The sequence below is a fragment of the Mus pahari genome, chromosome 3 (genome assembly GCF_900095145.1).
Source record: "Mus pahari chromosome 3, PAHARI_EIJ_v1.1, whole genome shotgun sequence".
In the NCBI taxonomy this organism is placed as follows: Eukaryota; Metazoa; Chordata; class Mammalia; order Rodentia; family Muridae; genus Mus; species Mus pahari.
Window position 1 is genome coordinate 147,788,434 of NC_034592.1, and position 14,971 is coordinate 147,803,404.

The window sequence follows — 14,971 nt, forward strand, 5'->3', positions numbered from 1 at the left end:
CATTGTGCATGGGTAAGACTGCATCAAGAAAAGGAGCCAAGCATAGAAGCATGTGTCTACATCCCAGAACTTGTGATGCTGAGGGAGAAGATGGAGAACTCAAGGCCAGACAGGTCTACCCAGCAAGATGCTGTGTCAGGGTGAACAAGGAGGTACCCTATTGCTCAGGCTTGACCTATGTAGGAGTATGGGACTAGGCTCAACCTGGCGGTGAGGGGGTGAGTGGAGGGTGTGTGTGTGTGTGTGTGTGTGTGTGTGTGTGTGTTGTATGTACATGTACACATGGGTAGTTCAGTGTAGGTGGCTGTACATGCATGTATATAAAGACCAGAGGTTGACACTGATGTCTCCCTCAATACAATCTCTCAGTAAGACTAAAGTTTATCAGTTGGCTAGCTGCCACCAAGTGATTCACCAGTCTCTGCCTCCCCAGAGCTGGATGCAAACTTTGGGCCTCAGGCCTTTTTGAAAAGCATTTCCCCAACTAAGCCACCCCCCCACCCCCCAATGAGGGCATTTTTTTTTTTTTTTTTTTTTTTAAGGGAAATATCTGAGAAGGGATAAAATTAGAACCAACCAAAGTTCTAACAGGAAAGATAGTAAAAGCTGGCTGTTATGTGCACACATACTTGTACTCTCAGCACTTGGGAGGTAGAAGCAGGTGGATCATGAGTTCTTGGCCAGCCTCGACTACAGGGTAAGGTCGAGGTTAGGCTGGGCTACATGACACCATATCCCCACCACTGGCCAACAAAAAAGAGAGAGAAATAGAAGAGAGAGATAGAGAGAGAAGAAGGAGAAGAAGGAGGAGGAGAAGGAAAAGGAGGAGGAGAAGGAAGAGAAGAAGGAAGAGGAGGAGGAGGAGGAAGAGGAAGAGAGGAGGAGGAGGAAGAGGAAGAGAGGAGGAGGAAGAGGAAGAGGAAGAGAGGAGGAGGAGGAGGAAGAGGAAGAGAGGAGGAGGAAGAGGAAGAGAGGAGGAGGAGGAAGAGGAAGAGAGGAGGAGGAGGAGGAGGAAGAGGAAGAGAGGAGGAGGAGGAAGAGGAGAAAGAAAGAAGAAGAAAGGGATAAGTAAAGATGAGAAAGCAGATTATGAATTTCTTGTGCTGTTCAAGGTGTCAGGGTACTCATGAGTTTAGCCACAAGGGGATTTTCGAATATCTAATGCTTGAAACATATAACTTTATAGAAACATGTTACAGTTCAGGCTGCCGGAGGGAATTGTCATTGTCAGCTTTACCTGTTAACTTGACACAGCTTACACTCACCTAAGAAGGGAGTCTCAACTGAGAGATTTTACCAGACCATATCGCCCTGTGAGCATATCTATGAGAGATTGCCTTGATTGTTAATTAATGTTATGAGAGCCCAGTCCACTCTGGGTGGCACCATTCCCTAGGCAGGTGGTCCTGGGATGTATAAGAAAGCTAGGTGAGCATGAGCCAGAGAGCAAGCAAGCCAGCAAGCAGCATCCTTCTGTGGTTTCTGCAACAAGTTGCTTTCCGCAGTGATGGACTATGGCCTGGAAGTGGAAGATGAAAGAAACTTTTCTCCCCTAAGTTGCTTTTGGTCAGAGTGTTTCATCAAGGCAACAGAAAAGCAACTAGGAAAGGGATTAGTGATGCTTCTGATTCCTGTGAAGTGTTCCTGAGTGTCAAGTTCAAGCCTTCCTTGTGAATACCAACAACTAGCACTCCCTGGGTGCTTATGTGGAGCTTGGCTTAGTCCTAGCAGCAGTCCATGCATTAAGCCATTGAGAATTCAACCCTACAAACTTGTCCTCAGATGCCTCATTTTCCAGAAGGGGAACCATATACAAATAGCTCAACAAATTTATCCAAGGACACAAAATGGGGACTTGAACCACAGTAAAACAGCCTGAGTTCACATGCCAATCTTCCATGACCCACAGTGTGACTGGCAACTTCCCAAGTCTATCACCCATCCTGTAGCAAATATTCCAAATATGAACCTGTTCTGAAAATACTTGGGTTTTTCTTCTTGTTACTCTCTAGAAGATACAGTACAACAATTAACTGCTTAGCTTATGCTACATTGAGCCCATAAGTAACAGGACTGACTTAAGCTATGGAGGAGGGGATGCAAATGGTTTGTGAAATAGCACGTTATATAAGGCAGCTGGAACTCCTGTGCTTAAGGATATCCTTTGGGTGTTCTGGAACCACAGACACCAAGGGGCAGCTATGTGTGCCTTTCTTAGGTATGAGATCACTGACGTTAGTGATGACACGGGACAGAGCCACTGCAGCCAGTATGTGTCTCTCCATCCCAGGTGCTTGCAGATGCTGCAAACTTCAACATGTGTGTGCCCCCTCTCCAGGATGATCTCCACCCTCAACACCTTTGAAATACCCAGCATGGGGGGTCCCGACCTTGGTTGCCTGTGGGAACCCCTGGGAGATTTAGAATGCTTGTGTTCCCCAGCCCGACAAAGCTCCACACAGTAAAAAGTCACCCAGCAGCCCTGGCAACTGAGACCCTACTTCGCATCTAGAGTTCCTCCTGTTCTGGATGGCTGCATCCATAAAATCAGACACAGTGTTCCCCACTCGACATATTCTCTATCTGTATCCCCATCCTGCTGTGCGTGGGAGCCTTGTTCCTTTTCATTGTTAAATAACCTTTCATTGTGTGATGTGATACATTTTATTATTCATTCATCAGTTGACAGACATTGGGGCTATTTGCATTTTTGGCTGATAGGAACGGTGCTGCTTTGAGCATCGTGTGCACAAATGTGTGTGTATGGGGGGGTTCAGGTGTGTGAGCACATGTGCATGCAGGTGTGTGTGCAAATGTTCATGCAGGTGTGTGTACACATGTGTGCCTGTGGAGGGTAGAGACTGACACTGGGTATCTTCCATTAGTCTTTAATTTTTGTGATCAATGTCTCACTGGGACCCAGAGCTCACCAATCAGGCCAGGCTGGCTGCCACAAAGGATCCTCCTGTCTCTGCCTCCCCAGCACCAGGATCACAAGGGCACACAATGTGTGTGTGTGTGTGTGTGTGTGTGTGTGTGTGTGTGCTTTATGTAGGTGCTAAGGAACAAATTTAGTCTTCACCTTTACATTGGCAGAGACTTTTTCTGAAATTTGTATATCAGATTTGCCTTGAATTTATAGCAATTCTCCTGCATCAGCCTCTTAAGAACTGGAATTATAAGGCCAGGCGTGGTGGCACACGCCTTTAATCCCAGCACTCGGGAGGCAGAGGTAGGTGGATTTCTGAGTTCAAGGCCAGCCTGGTCTACAGAGTGAGCTCCAGGACAGCCAGAGCTACACAGAGAAACCCTGTCTCGAAAAACAAAAAAAAAAAAAAAAAAAAAGAACTGGAATTATAGACTTGGGTTGCGAGTGTGGACTTTGGTCTCTTGCCAGAATCAGACGATACTATGGTATATTCATTCATTCTTACAGTTAGTTACCTTTGACTTTAGGCAAGTTAAGTTTTAAAACTTTATTTCAGCTGTGACTTTTAAAAGCCCCCTTTTAACTAAAAACTTAAGTCTGTATTGTCAAGTGATATACAGGAAGAGACCAAGTACCTTAACGTGCAGAGAGTGCAGACACAGTGAACGTGCAGGCCTGGGAAGTCTTGAGAGATCCCAGGCTCACCCCCCAACCCAGCACAGCACAGCACAGCATTCCTGTAAATCCCAAGGGCAAGTGACTTCCGGGTGGACCTGTCCCAGGCTGTGATGAAACCTCCTCCCGTGACCCTAAGCTGGCCCAGTTCGGCATCATCAAAGGCAGCAGACAACCTCGAGTGGGCAGGCCAGGCCTGCAAAGGGCACTTTGGATCTTCCAGGCTGTGGTGGGTGGGAAACACAAACTGGCCCACCCTCTAAGGCCCGAGTGCACGTAGCTGGGACCAGAGAGTATGGGAAGGAACCCAGGGTGGGCTCCCCTACTCCAGAACCGGTTGAGAGATTAGAATAGGATGTCTGGCCTTAGGACAGAGGTTTCTGTCCTGTGGGTTCAAATGTAACAACAGTAAGTTTAGAGTAGTGATCTCCGGAGCCTATTTCCAGTGCCAGCTTGCAGTGGAGAAGCATGAAGGGTCAGCCTGCCGCTGAGAGATACCCAGAGCTAGATGGCAGCTGATGGGTACCAAGAGGCAGCCTGCGGCTGGGGGAGACCTCTTGCTTCCCTGTCTTCCCTGTCAGGGTGGTTGGGAGGCAAGTCAAAGCCCTCCCAGCTCTTGTCCTGCCCAAGTGCTATGCTCAGTACCCAAGTGCTATGCTCAGTACCCAAGGGCTATGCTCAGTACCCAAGGGCTATGCTCAGTACCCAAGGGCTATGCTCAGTACCCAAGGGCTATGCTCAGTACNGCTATGCTCAGTACCCAAGGGCTATGCTCAGTACCCAAGGGCTATGCTCAGTACCCAAGGGCTATGCTCAGTACCCAAGGGCTATGCTCAGTACTCCTGGACTCCCGTCCCTTTGTGCGTCCATGGCCTCCCAGGTGGCTTCAATTGCCCTCCTCACAGAGAAGAGCCTTCTGAAGCTCAGAGATGCTGGTTGTGGCTCAGGCCACGCTGTTCACCCTCAGCCACACTGTCCCAAGAGGCCTCTGGAGCCAGGTTGGGCTGGCCCCAAGATATGCAGGGCAAAAACTAAATGTGACATCAGGTGTCTGTTGTGCTACCACACTCTTAAAGCCCGAGAGAGGCGTGCCTGTGATTGCCGGTAGGACCCTGTCTACCATTAAAGGACTTGTGTCTCAAGGGTGCTGAAGAACTTCAAATAGGACGTCAATGGAAGAGTTATAGAACAGCACCTGGGAAACTGAGGCAGGGGAATCACAAGTTTGAGGCTAGCCTGGGCTACATAGCAAGACTCTGCCTCAAAGAGAGAGAGAGGAATGGGGAAAGAGAGAAAAAAGACAAACTTGGAACTGTGCAGCAAGCTCTACAGTGCTTAATGCTGCAAAGAACCAAGCAGGAAGGAGGAAGGGGCACTGGCAGGCTCCTCGGCTTCCTTCCCAGGACCATGGCTCCTTCCCGCTCCTCTCCTGGGCCACTGTCAGCAACTCCCAGTGTGACACCACTTGAGCCTCCAAGAGCAATATTGGCTTTGAGACAGGTCCCAGCAGAGCTCTCAGGTGGGGGCTGGGATTAGCAGCCCCCCTAGCGGCCTAGAGGCCCAGCAGCTCATCCTTGGGGCTTTCCTTCCTATGGGGAGGGCTGTACTCTGATCCTGGCAAAGGGAAAGGCTACACACAGTGGCCTTTGATCCAATCAGACCCCCAACATTCTCATTGTTTTTTGTTCCAAATCCCAAGCCAGGATTGTTTTCTGCTTTGCCTCCAGCAGGGAAGCTGGTGGGTAGGTGGGGCCTGTGTTATGTGTGTGGCTCTCTGTGTATGTGTATGAGGATATATATATATATATATATATATATATATATATATATATATATATATGTGTGTGTGTGTGTGTGTGTTTGAGGATGTGTGGTGTGTATGCATTTGTGATGTATTTGTGTATTCATGTGTGTATGTATATATAATATACGCATGTATGTATGTGTGTATATATGTATGTGAAGGTGCTTTTATATGCATTCATGTGCATATGTAACTGTATATATGTGATAATGTGTGTATAAGTATTAAGTGGACATGTGTGTATTTGCATGTATGTATGTATGTATGTATGCATGTATGTATGTATATGTGTGTGTCTTTATGTGTGTTCTGGGCAGTGGGAGGAAGGTTCATATCAATTCTTGATACTCTCCAATGAGCATCAGTAGGTCCTGTTCAACTCCTCACAAGTTTTGGCAGTAGAGTAACAGAGAAAGGGCATGCGTGGTCTATGGCCGCCGATCATCACCAAGTGCAGGAACCAGAGCCTGCCCATCCTTTCAGGAGCAGCCAAGTCACCGGCCTTCCAAAGCTGCCAGGACTTTGCTGATGGTCTATGCTCCGGGCTGAAGACAGAGTCACGGGAGCTCTGTCCTGTTTCATTTCTCTTGCTGGCAAAACAGCAGCTTTGGGGAGAGGGCTCACTTTAGCTACAATTCCAGGCTTTAGTCTATTATTTTAGGGAATTCACAGTGGGAGGAGCTAAAGGCAGATTGTCACATCACACCCACAGTCAAGAGCGGAGAGGAAGAAACACATGCGTGTTTGCTTCCTTGCATGCTCTCAACTGAATTTCTCCATTCTTATTTAGTATATGGGCCCTGCCAAGGGAATGTTGCTGCCCACAGTGGGCCAGGTCTTCCCACATCAATTAACTATGACAAACCCCAGCCCAGACAAGCCCACAGGCTGACCCAATGTGGGCAACCTGTCACTGAGACTTTCTTCCCAACTGATACTAGGCTGACAACTCTTTCCCTCACAAGGGCCCAGGTTATGGACTGCCATGAGTATGTGTGGAGACAAAGAAAAAGTATGGAAGTGATTTGAGACATGATAAGTTAGAGGTACCTAGAGACACCAGGAAGACTTGCAGACTGTCTTCTCTGGGACTCTCAAAGGCTCTGTGCAGATGTAGAGGTCCGAGATGGGGGGAGGGGGGTTCTCTCCTGTCTTACATTCTATGAGGTCCATATGGCAGGAATGTTGGACCCAGAAGCAGCCTGAGTGAAGGACGGTGAGGAGGGGTGGAGCTGGGTGAGGGGAGCACACAGTCCACTCAAAGGGGGGGGCATAAGAGAACAGGCCCATGAAGCTCTCTCTAGATGCTGTTTCCAGAGGAGTCAGTTCCCTGGATTTCTGCAACCACCCAACTGTTCAGCATTGACAGCTGAGGACAGTGTGGGCCCAGCCAGAAGGTGCAGCAATGTCTGACCCACACCAAATGCTTCACCTTACAGGTGGGGAAACTGAAGCCCAAGGAAACCTGGACTCTCCAAGCGCAGAGGCAGCTAGAAATTGGCTAGGCCTTGAGTGGGATTGATCTGAGCCCAAGACGGGTCTGGAATGGTCTTCCACTGCCCCATACCTTGAGCTAAGTGGGCAAGACCATGTTTCCCGAAGTCCCTACACAACCAGGCAAGGCAGCAGGTGCTGGAGACAAGGTGGCCCCTTGGGCCTGCAAGTCCTCTGCGCCGGTTTATTCTTTGGACTTCGGGTAGCCAAAGTGGCCTTTCGGTGAGCAGTGAACAGAGGCCTACCTGCATGAGACAGGGAACAGGGCTGGGGTGAGGCCAAACGGCAGAGGACAAGTTCCCTCCCCACCTGCCTCTGCACGCCACCGTTTTCCTCCTCTTGACTCCTTACCTTTGCTGTGGCCTCATAACCTCAAGAAGGCTGCTGAGCCACCAGACATCACCAGGTTTAAAAAGCAGGAGTTGTTGCCAGGCTTGGTGGCACATACTTTTGATTCCAGCATTGAGGAGGCAGAGGCAGGCAGATCTCTATGGGTTCAAGGCCAATGTCAGCTAACATAATGAGTTCCAAGACAGACAGAGCTATATAGTAACACCCTATCTCAAACCCTGACACTCCAAAATAAATAATAAAAGTAGAAATGGTTGAGGGGTGTGTTGGAGGTTTGGACAGGGTTCTCACCCCACTCTCCTATCGGGACCAAATCTGCCAAAGAAGGTATCTTCGCCCTGGTGTTTCACATAGAACTCCTCTATCAAGAACTAGCCTGGTTGGAGAGATGTCTCAGGGGTTAAGAGCACTGACTGCTCTTCCAGAGGTCCTGAGTTCAATTCCCAGCAACCACATGGTGACTCACAACCATCTGTAAAGGGATCCAATGCCCTCTTCTGCTGTGTCAGTGTACTCATATACACAAAATAAATAAAATCTAGATTCTGAATATAAGAAAATTAAAAAGAAAAAAAAAAAACTAGACTGCCCCTCCTCTAATGAATTCCTAGACACATGGTGTGGTGTGCAGTAGCAATGGAGTTGACGAAGAAGGTTGCCAAGATGAAAGCTGGCTCAACTATGTCATCTGGAAGATATCGAAAGCTGTCTCCTGCCTTCCTAGCATGCACTTCTAGCTTTCCTCCTGGCATCCCTTGCTTTTCCTCAGAACTTGTTAGAAATGCAGATTCTGCCGGGGAAGTGGTGGCACACGCCTTTAATCCCAGCACTTGGGAGGCAGAGACAGGCAGATTTCTGAGTTCTAGGCCAGCCTGGTCTACAGAGTGAGTTCCAGGACAGCCAGAGAATCCCTGTCTCAAAAAAAAAAATAAAAAAAAAAAAAAAAAAAAAAAAATGCAGATTCTCCGGCAGCGAGGGAAGCAGGAACTAGCCTGGCTGCTCAGTCTACAGTGGACGGTCACAGCCTGCCTTCACTCTCCATAAACAATACCACTTGATTGGCTTCATGACAGTGCTTGCTCACTGTGGTGTGCCTAGCCTTGTGGCCATGTCCCACCTGAATGGTGACATCTGTATCTGTAGTGCTCTGTGACTCAGCTCCCTTTCAAGGAAGGACTGGGGTTTCAGGGAGGGACAGCAGTCAGCACCTGGTTGTCAAGCATGGGGGTGTGGGTCTCCCACCTGTGGAGCCTTGCCCATGTCCTTGCTCCACCTCTGGGAGGCCCATTGGAGACTCTGGGATGTGGAATACCAAATGCCTGACCACCCTGTCCCATCAGGGGACATTTCTGACAGCCATCTGGCTGCATAGCTTTGGGACTGGCTGAGGGATGCTGGCCCACCTCCTGGCTCATCTCCTGCTTTTGCAATCCTCTCTCTGCCATGACCTCCTGTACAGCTTAACTCAGGGTCTGCCTCCTGGGACCTGAGTCAAGACTGCTTATAGCAGCACCACAGGGGGCCCCCAGCCTGTCCTCTTTCCAGATGAGGACAAAGGTGCAGGAGGGGCTCCAGGCCGGCAGCTACAAGCAGAGAGACATGGATGAAAAGCCAGTGACCTTGCACACACCGGAGTAGCGCAGTGTTGAAAAGGATCCAGCAAGATGGTTCCAGAGGTTAACCTGCCTGCTGCCAAGCCTGAAGACCCAAGTTCAATAGTAAGGACTCACATGGTGGAAGGAGTGTCAGCTCCCACAGGCCTCTACGTGCAGTGGTACCCCAATCTACATGTAAATTAAAAAAAAATTTTTTTTTTTCCAAAAAGTGTCTGTCCATCTGCCTGCTGAGTCTGGAGGAATGTAGAGCCAGGCAGCAGGAAGCCCCGGGAGGAAGTCCTAGCGTCCAGCACTGGTCTGGGGCCCCAGGACAGACAATGGGATTTCCCTATCGCTGGGGATGCCCCGGGGTCTGGCCAAAGTGCTCACCCAACACCTACGGGAGGGCCAAGCGAAGAGGATGGGTGAGAGGTTAGGGAAGGAAGTGTGATCACTCAAGTGTCTGCCAGGGTGGAAGCCAGAAGTCGCCTGCTCCCTGTGAGCTGAGGAGCAGGCTCAAGAAGAGGAGAGAGAGGCAAGCCCGACAGGAGAGAGGGAAATGAGGAGGGACGGAGGAGGGGAGAGAGGGACAGGAAAGCTTTTCTCCACCTCTACCTGTCCCAGAGTGACGGTGACAGGCGACCTCTGGTGGCACAAGGCAGACACTGCCCTGGTGTCAGATGCCTCGAATGAGACTTTAGCTGCTGGTGAGGGGCTGCTCCTTCAGGGCTGGGGGGACAGCAACACTGACTGGGCAGGCAGTGAGGTGCTGGCCTGGTGCAGAGTTAATCAAGGGCTGAAACCCTCACTAGCTCACTAGCTAGGGCAGGTGATTTAAGCTTTAAAAACAAAATTGGGAGCCAGACATGGTGGTGCACGCCTTTAACTCAGGCCAGCACATGGGAGACAGAGGCAGGTTAATCTGTGTTTGAGGACAGCCTGATCTACTTAATAACAAGTTCCAAGTCAGCTAAAACACACACACACACACACACACACACACACACACATGTATGTGATGGTTTGTATATGCTTGGCACAGGGAGTGGCACTTTTAGAAGGTGTGGCCTTGTTGGAGTAGGTGTGTCACTGTGACAGAGGGCTTTAAGACCCTCATCCTAGCTGCCTGGAAATCAGTATTCTGCTAGCAGCCTTCAGATGAAGATGTAGAACTCTCAGCTCCCCCTGCACCACGCCTGCCTGGATGCTGCCATGCTCCTGCCTTGATGATAATGGACTGAACCTGTAAGGCAGCCCCAATTAAATGTTCTTACAAGAGTTGCCTTGGTCATGGTATCTCTTAACAGCAGTAAAGCCCTAAATAATATACGTGTGTGTGTGTGTGTGTGTGTGTGTGTGTATTCTCTTAAAAATCTAATTGGCAAAGTATGGCTCACACCAGCTCTCAGCTGCCTCTTTTTGTAAAGCCTTACTGGAGCCCAGTAGTAGAATCAGCTCTTGCTTTTGATGTCGAAGCTCACAACACACAACCCACCTTCACAAGCAGGGGTGGGGGACCTTCCCTGTCCTGTACAGTAGCACTCTGTGGACATGGCCTGCTCATCTTGTACCTTGGACATGGCCTGCTCATCTGTACCTTTACCAGCATACCTTTGAGACACACACCATACATTCCAAGCTTTAAAGGAGCAGCCACTACTCGTGGCCCCATGGACTGCTTACAAATGCAGTTACAGTAGAGGAGACAGTGACCAGGGTCCTTTCAGGGCTGGGCATGTATCAGGGTTGTGCTGTAATCCCCTAGCCCTGAGCAGACTCAGAGACTTTAAGTCCTCCTTCATTTCTCTGCACCTGCTACCTCTTCTAAGATGCTTTCACATGTGCAAAGATCTTAGTGATTCTCAACTGGGCCGGTAATGTCAAACCTGGGGTTTGAGTCCCAGCCACCATTTCCGATGGCCCTAGAACATGTTTCACTAATGGACTGGGCTTTGCATCAAGTTGCCAGAGCTATCGACTCCGACTCATCCTAGCAAAACACTTCTTGCTCTCATGTAGGCTGAGGACCTGGAGCTGCAAAGGTCCCCTGGGCCGTTTTTGAGACTCCATCCCTGGGCAAGCTCCCTTCCCATCACAGGCAAGGGTGCAGATGTGTAACACTCCTGCTGGGGGCGTTGCTAGGCTCATCATCTCTCTCATACTTTCGATGATGTGCCCTCAGTGCTACTGCTACCAATAGGCCACACCTCACCAAGTACACCCAACTACACTGCTTCCTCCCCAGCCACTGTCACCAACCAATGGGTGGATGCAGTAGCAGCCCGTGGATATCAAGTGTCTTGCTTCCTCTCTTCTCCACAGCTCTCTGAAGGCCAGCAACCAACGCACCCACAAAAGGATGAAATTTTCACCGTTTAAAATCCTAGGAGGCTTACAAAGGAAACCATCTTGATAGGGGACCCTGCCTGAACTGGCCTTGCTCAGCCTCCTCACCTTTTCTGCACTGTGAAACTGGCCTGTCCCACAGGGCTTCTCACCAACTTCGCATGACCACGCGGTCCTAGAATCCCTTCCTAGGCTCCAGAACCTCAGGTTTGCTTCACACCTTCCCTCGCCACTGAGAAGGTTGTGCGGTCTGTCCTACAGGCAAAGCATGGTTCCCTGTTCCTCTTGCGTGTCAGGGCCAGCACAGTGAACACTAGGGATCTAATGTATGTGTGCATCAGACAGTCATCTCCTCAGGCAGCTAACTGTCCTTCCTATCCGTGAGGAAACTGAGGACAGGCCTTCTCTGTTACGCTGACGGAAATGCCAGCTCCTCTGGCCCTTAGAAGTCATTGAAAGTGTTATACAAATTGGTGTCTTATAAAGTCAGTCATATTGGATGCTTCAGTTCTTGTCAGGTCAGTAGGATGGTAGGATGTCAGGTATGGTGGCTCACACATGCAAACTCGGCACCAGGATGCTGAGGCAAGCTTGAGATAGTTTTAAACCTAATTTCACAAAACCACTAACACTCACTGAAAGAATGCCGGCTCTGCTGGAGTCCGGCGAGGGCGCCTCTTGCTCCCCTTGGGACCTAGGCCAGCACCCTGTACAGCTCACCACCCACAGTGAAGACATCCCAGGGACTGCTTTATTGCTAGCTATGAAAACTCCTGGCACAGAACCGGGCATGCATGAGCAAAGCAGGCAATATCCATCTGTACTAGTGACATCCACCAGGTAAGGGACAGCTTCACCCTCTCCCGGCCATCTGTCACAGGCAGGGCACTCAGGTGGCAGCAGCTATGGTGAACGGAACAGTCCTGGTCCTGTCAGAACTCAGTTTTCAGACTCGGTACACCCAGATTATCAACTTCATCACAAGCTCCCTCACCATCTCTGCCTGAGAGGTAACCCAGCTCCCCTTTCTACCCACATGAGCTTCACGACCTATGGATATAGAGCAGCAAAACGCAGTGTTCCAGGTCTCTGAAAACTGTCCTTTCTCAAAAGATTTATTTATGCGGATGAGTGCTCTATCTGCATGTACCCCTGCACGCCAGAAGAGAGCATCGGATCCCATTACAGATGGTTGTGAGTCACCATGTGGTTGCTGGGATTGAACTCGGGACCTCTGGAAAAGCAGTCAGTGCCCTTAACCTCCCCACCCCCTTGTTTTTGCTGTCGAAAAGCTGTGTGCCTGCTTTTCTATAAAAGGAAAAAATGGTAGTACTTTTAAAACAACTCTCAAGAATATTTTAAGAATGTATTCTTGCTACTTTAGTTATCCATGTGTTTCAGGGGACAGGGGGGACATACGCACATAGGCGCAGGCTCCTGAGGAGGCAGAGGCACTGGGTGCTGGAAACCACACTGCAGTCCTTTGGAAGAGCAAGTGCTCCTAGCTCCAAGCCGCCTCTCCAGTCCCCCCAAAACCATCTTTTATATCAAACTCACATAGGACACCCACGTAGGAATCCACACTTGGAACAAGCTCCGTGGAGCAGTCCACTGCATCCCAGTCAGAGCCTGTTCTGATTTCTCCAAGCGGTGCTTACATCCACTGAACCGGCCTCGAGCACATGTACCAGCCTCGAGTCAGTCGTACAACAAATACCCCACCAGAGTAAAGGGCAGACTACAAACTGCATCCCAAACGGAGTCCCCGCCTTGTCCTTCCAGGACGGCTCAGCTCAAGGCTGCCTGCTCTTCATGAGCTCCACAGCCACTGTCAGGGGAAAGCTTGATGATCTGAAACAGCCAGGTCTAGGGCTGGGATGTAGCTCAGTTGGTAGAGGGCTTGACTAGTGTGCCCAGGGCACCAAAGAAACCAGATGTGACAGCACACACTGATACTCCAACGGATACAGGAACATCAGAAGTTCAATGTTATCCTCAGCTACATAGTTTGAAGCCAGCCCAGGCTACCCACCCAGCTCTGCCTAGAATAAACCTCATGTACATGAAGCCCCTGAGAACAGTGAGCCATGGATGGTGGTGGCCTAGCACGATCATAGACTACTTAACGACCCATGCTTTGCTGAGGGGTCCAGCCTCGTCTACATCATCTCTCACTGTGAGGCAGTCAGTCACCACAGCTCTGCTACCCGACCATGGACCTCTTTCGCCCTCTCAGGCGCACCTCATCTAACTTCTTCAGCACTGGACTGGACTTCTTGGACGAGGCCCCGTAACTCTTCAGAAAGGCTTCAAAGACAGTCTCGGTGTGGGGGTGCGTGCTGAGGAAGGCCTTCTCCAGGACATAGAGGTCGACGCCTTTGTCTTCCGGCAGTCCTGAGACAAAGCTCAGCCCGAAGTCGATGAGCACGATGTGAAGCTGCGCCAGGGGCCGCCTCAGGAGCATGTTGGAGGTGGTGAGGTCCCCGTGAATGAGGTCTTCGTCATGCATTCCGGCCAGAACCTGCCCCATCCTCCTGGCCAGGTCCAAGAGGCACTGGGGGTCCTTTTCAGTCTCCAGAGTGGATTGGATATAATCCCGAACAGTCACCGAGTCTTCGATTTCTTCCATATATAAGCAGTTAGACACATAGTCCACAAAGAAGACAACTGGCGCAGCTATCCCTGCATGGACACATGTGGTTAGCGAGTGTCTCCATGAAAGCCGCTTCATGCACAGGCGGACAGTTTCTCAGTCTAAACCTACTTTGGAACAGAGTTTAGACTACTGTGGAAAATGATACAATTTATCCCTTGCCCTATTAAAGCCCTGCAAGACTATGGCCTGAGACCAGGCCAGGGTAAGTCTGGAAGTAGCAAGGCTTGCTGCTCCTTTCTCAAGCCACCTTAGGACTGGAATTCATTGCTGCTCCCTAAAAACAAACTGAGAGACAGCTGAGGAGCCCCGCGAACCAAACAGAATGGCGGCCTGAGTGTCGCCTTGAGTCCTTAAGCATTGCCATCTGATCCTGTCCCCTGGAACTCGGAGCCCCGTCTCTCCCGTCCGACCCGTCTTCCGCAGCCCCGTCTCTCCCGTCCCCACCGATCTTCCGCAGCCCCGTCTCTCCCGTCCCCACCGATCTCCCGCAGCCCCGTCCGGTCCCCCTCACCCGCACGGCGGCAGCGGAGCAGCGCGCGCGCCTCCTGCACCGTCCNCCGCCGGCCGAGCCGCGCCTCCAGCTCCGGGTGCCGGTAGCTCTTCGGGAAGCGGTGCTTCACCACGGCCGCGCGGCCCTGGAAGCGGCCACGGAAGACGCGAGCCTCGGCGCCCTGCTGCACCGGCTCCAGGCCGCTCAGGAAGAGGCGGCTCCGCTCGAGCGCCGCGGCCAGCGCCTCCGCCTCCGCCTCCGAGGACGCGCCGGCCATGCCTTCGGCTCCTTCCGCCCGCTTCGGAAATCCTCCGGCCTCTTCCGCCATGAACACCGCCCCCCCAACACCTCACCCCACGAGTGTGGTTCCGCCTCGCGACCTATCCGCGCTCTGTGGAGCCTCTCGGATCGGGCGACTTGGCCCTTCCCGAAGCTCCTGTCTGTCTCAGTGAGCGCTCGGCAACTTTCGGCCAACAGCTTCTCACTCTTCGGCTTCTTCCGGAAGCCCGCTAGTGATGCTCCGGCTTTGGGACGAACCTCCGATTTGGAGGTTCTTTTTGGAAAACTCTTTTATGAATGCTTTGCTTCTTTCTACTAGAGTTCTTTCCTCTTTATCCTTTTTGGGTTTTTT

General features: G+C 50.8%; 1 protein-coding gene across 1 annotated transcript; it reads right to left on the reverse strand.

Annotated features, from left to right (window-relative positions):
• Positions 1-12,397: 12,397 nt before the first annotated feature.
• On the reverse strand, positions 12,398-14,631 carry Tp53rk (TP53 regulating kinase). Its single transcript, XM_021194388.2, has 2 exons — positions 14,362-14,631; positions 12,398-13,876 (listed from the first exon to the last, which is right to left on the reverse strand). The coding sequence occupies exons 1-2, from the start codon at positions 14,615-14,617 to the stop codon at positions 13,398-13,400; spliced, it is 735 nt and encodes a 244-aa protein (XP_021050047.1). The 5' UTR covers positions 14,618-14,631; the 3' UTR covers positions 12,398-13,397.
• Between the last annotated feature and the right edge of the window lie 340 nt (positions 14,632-14,971).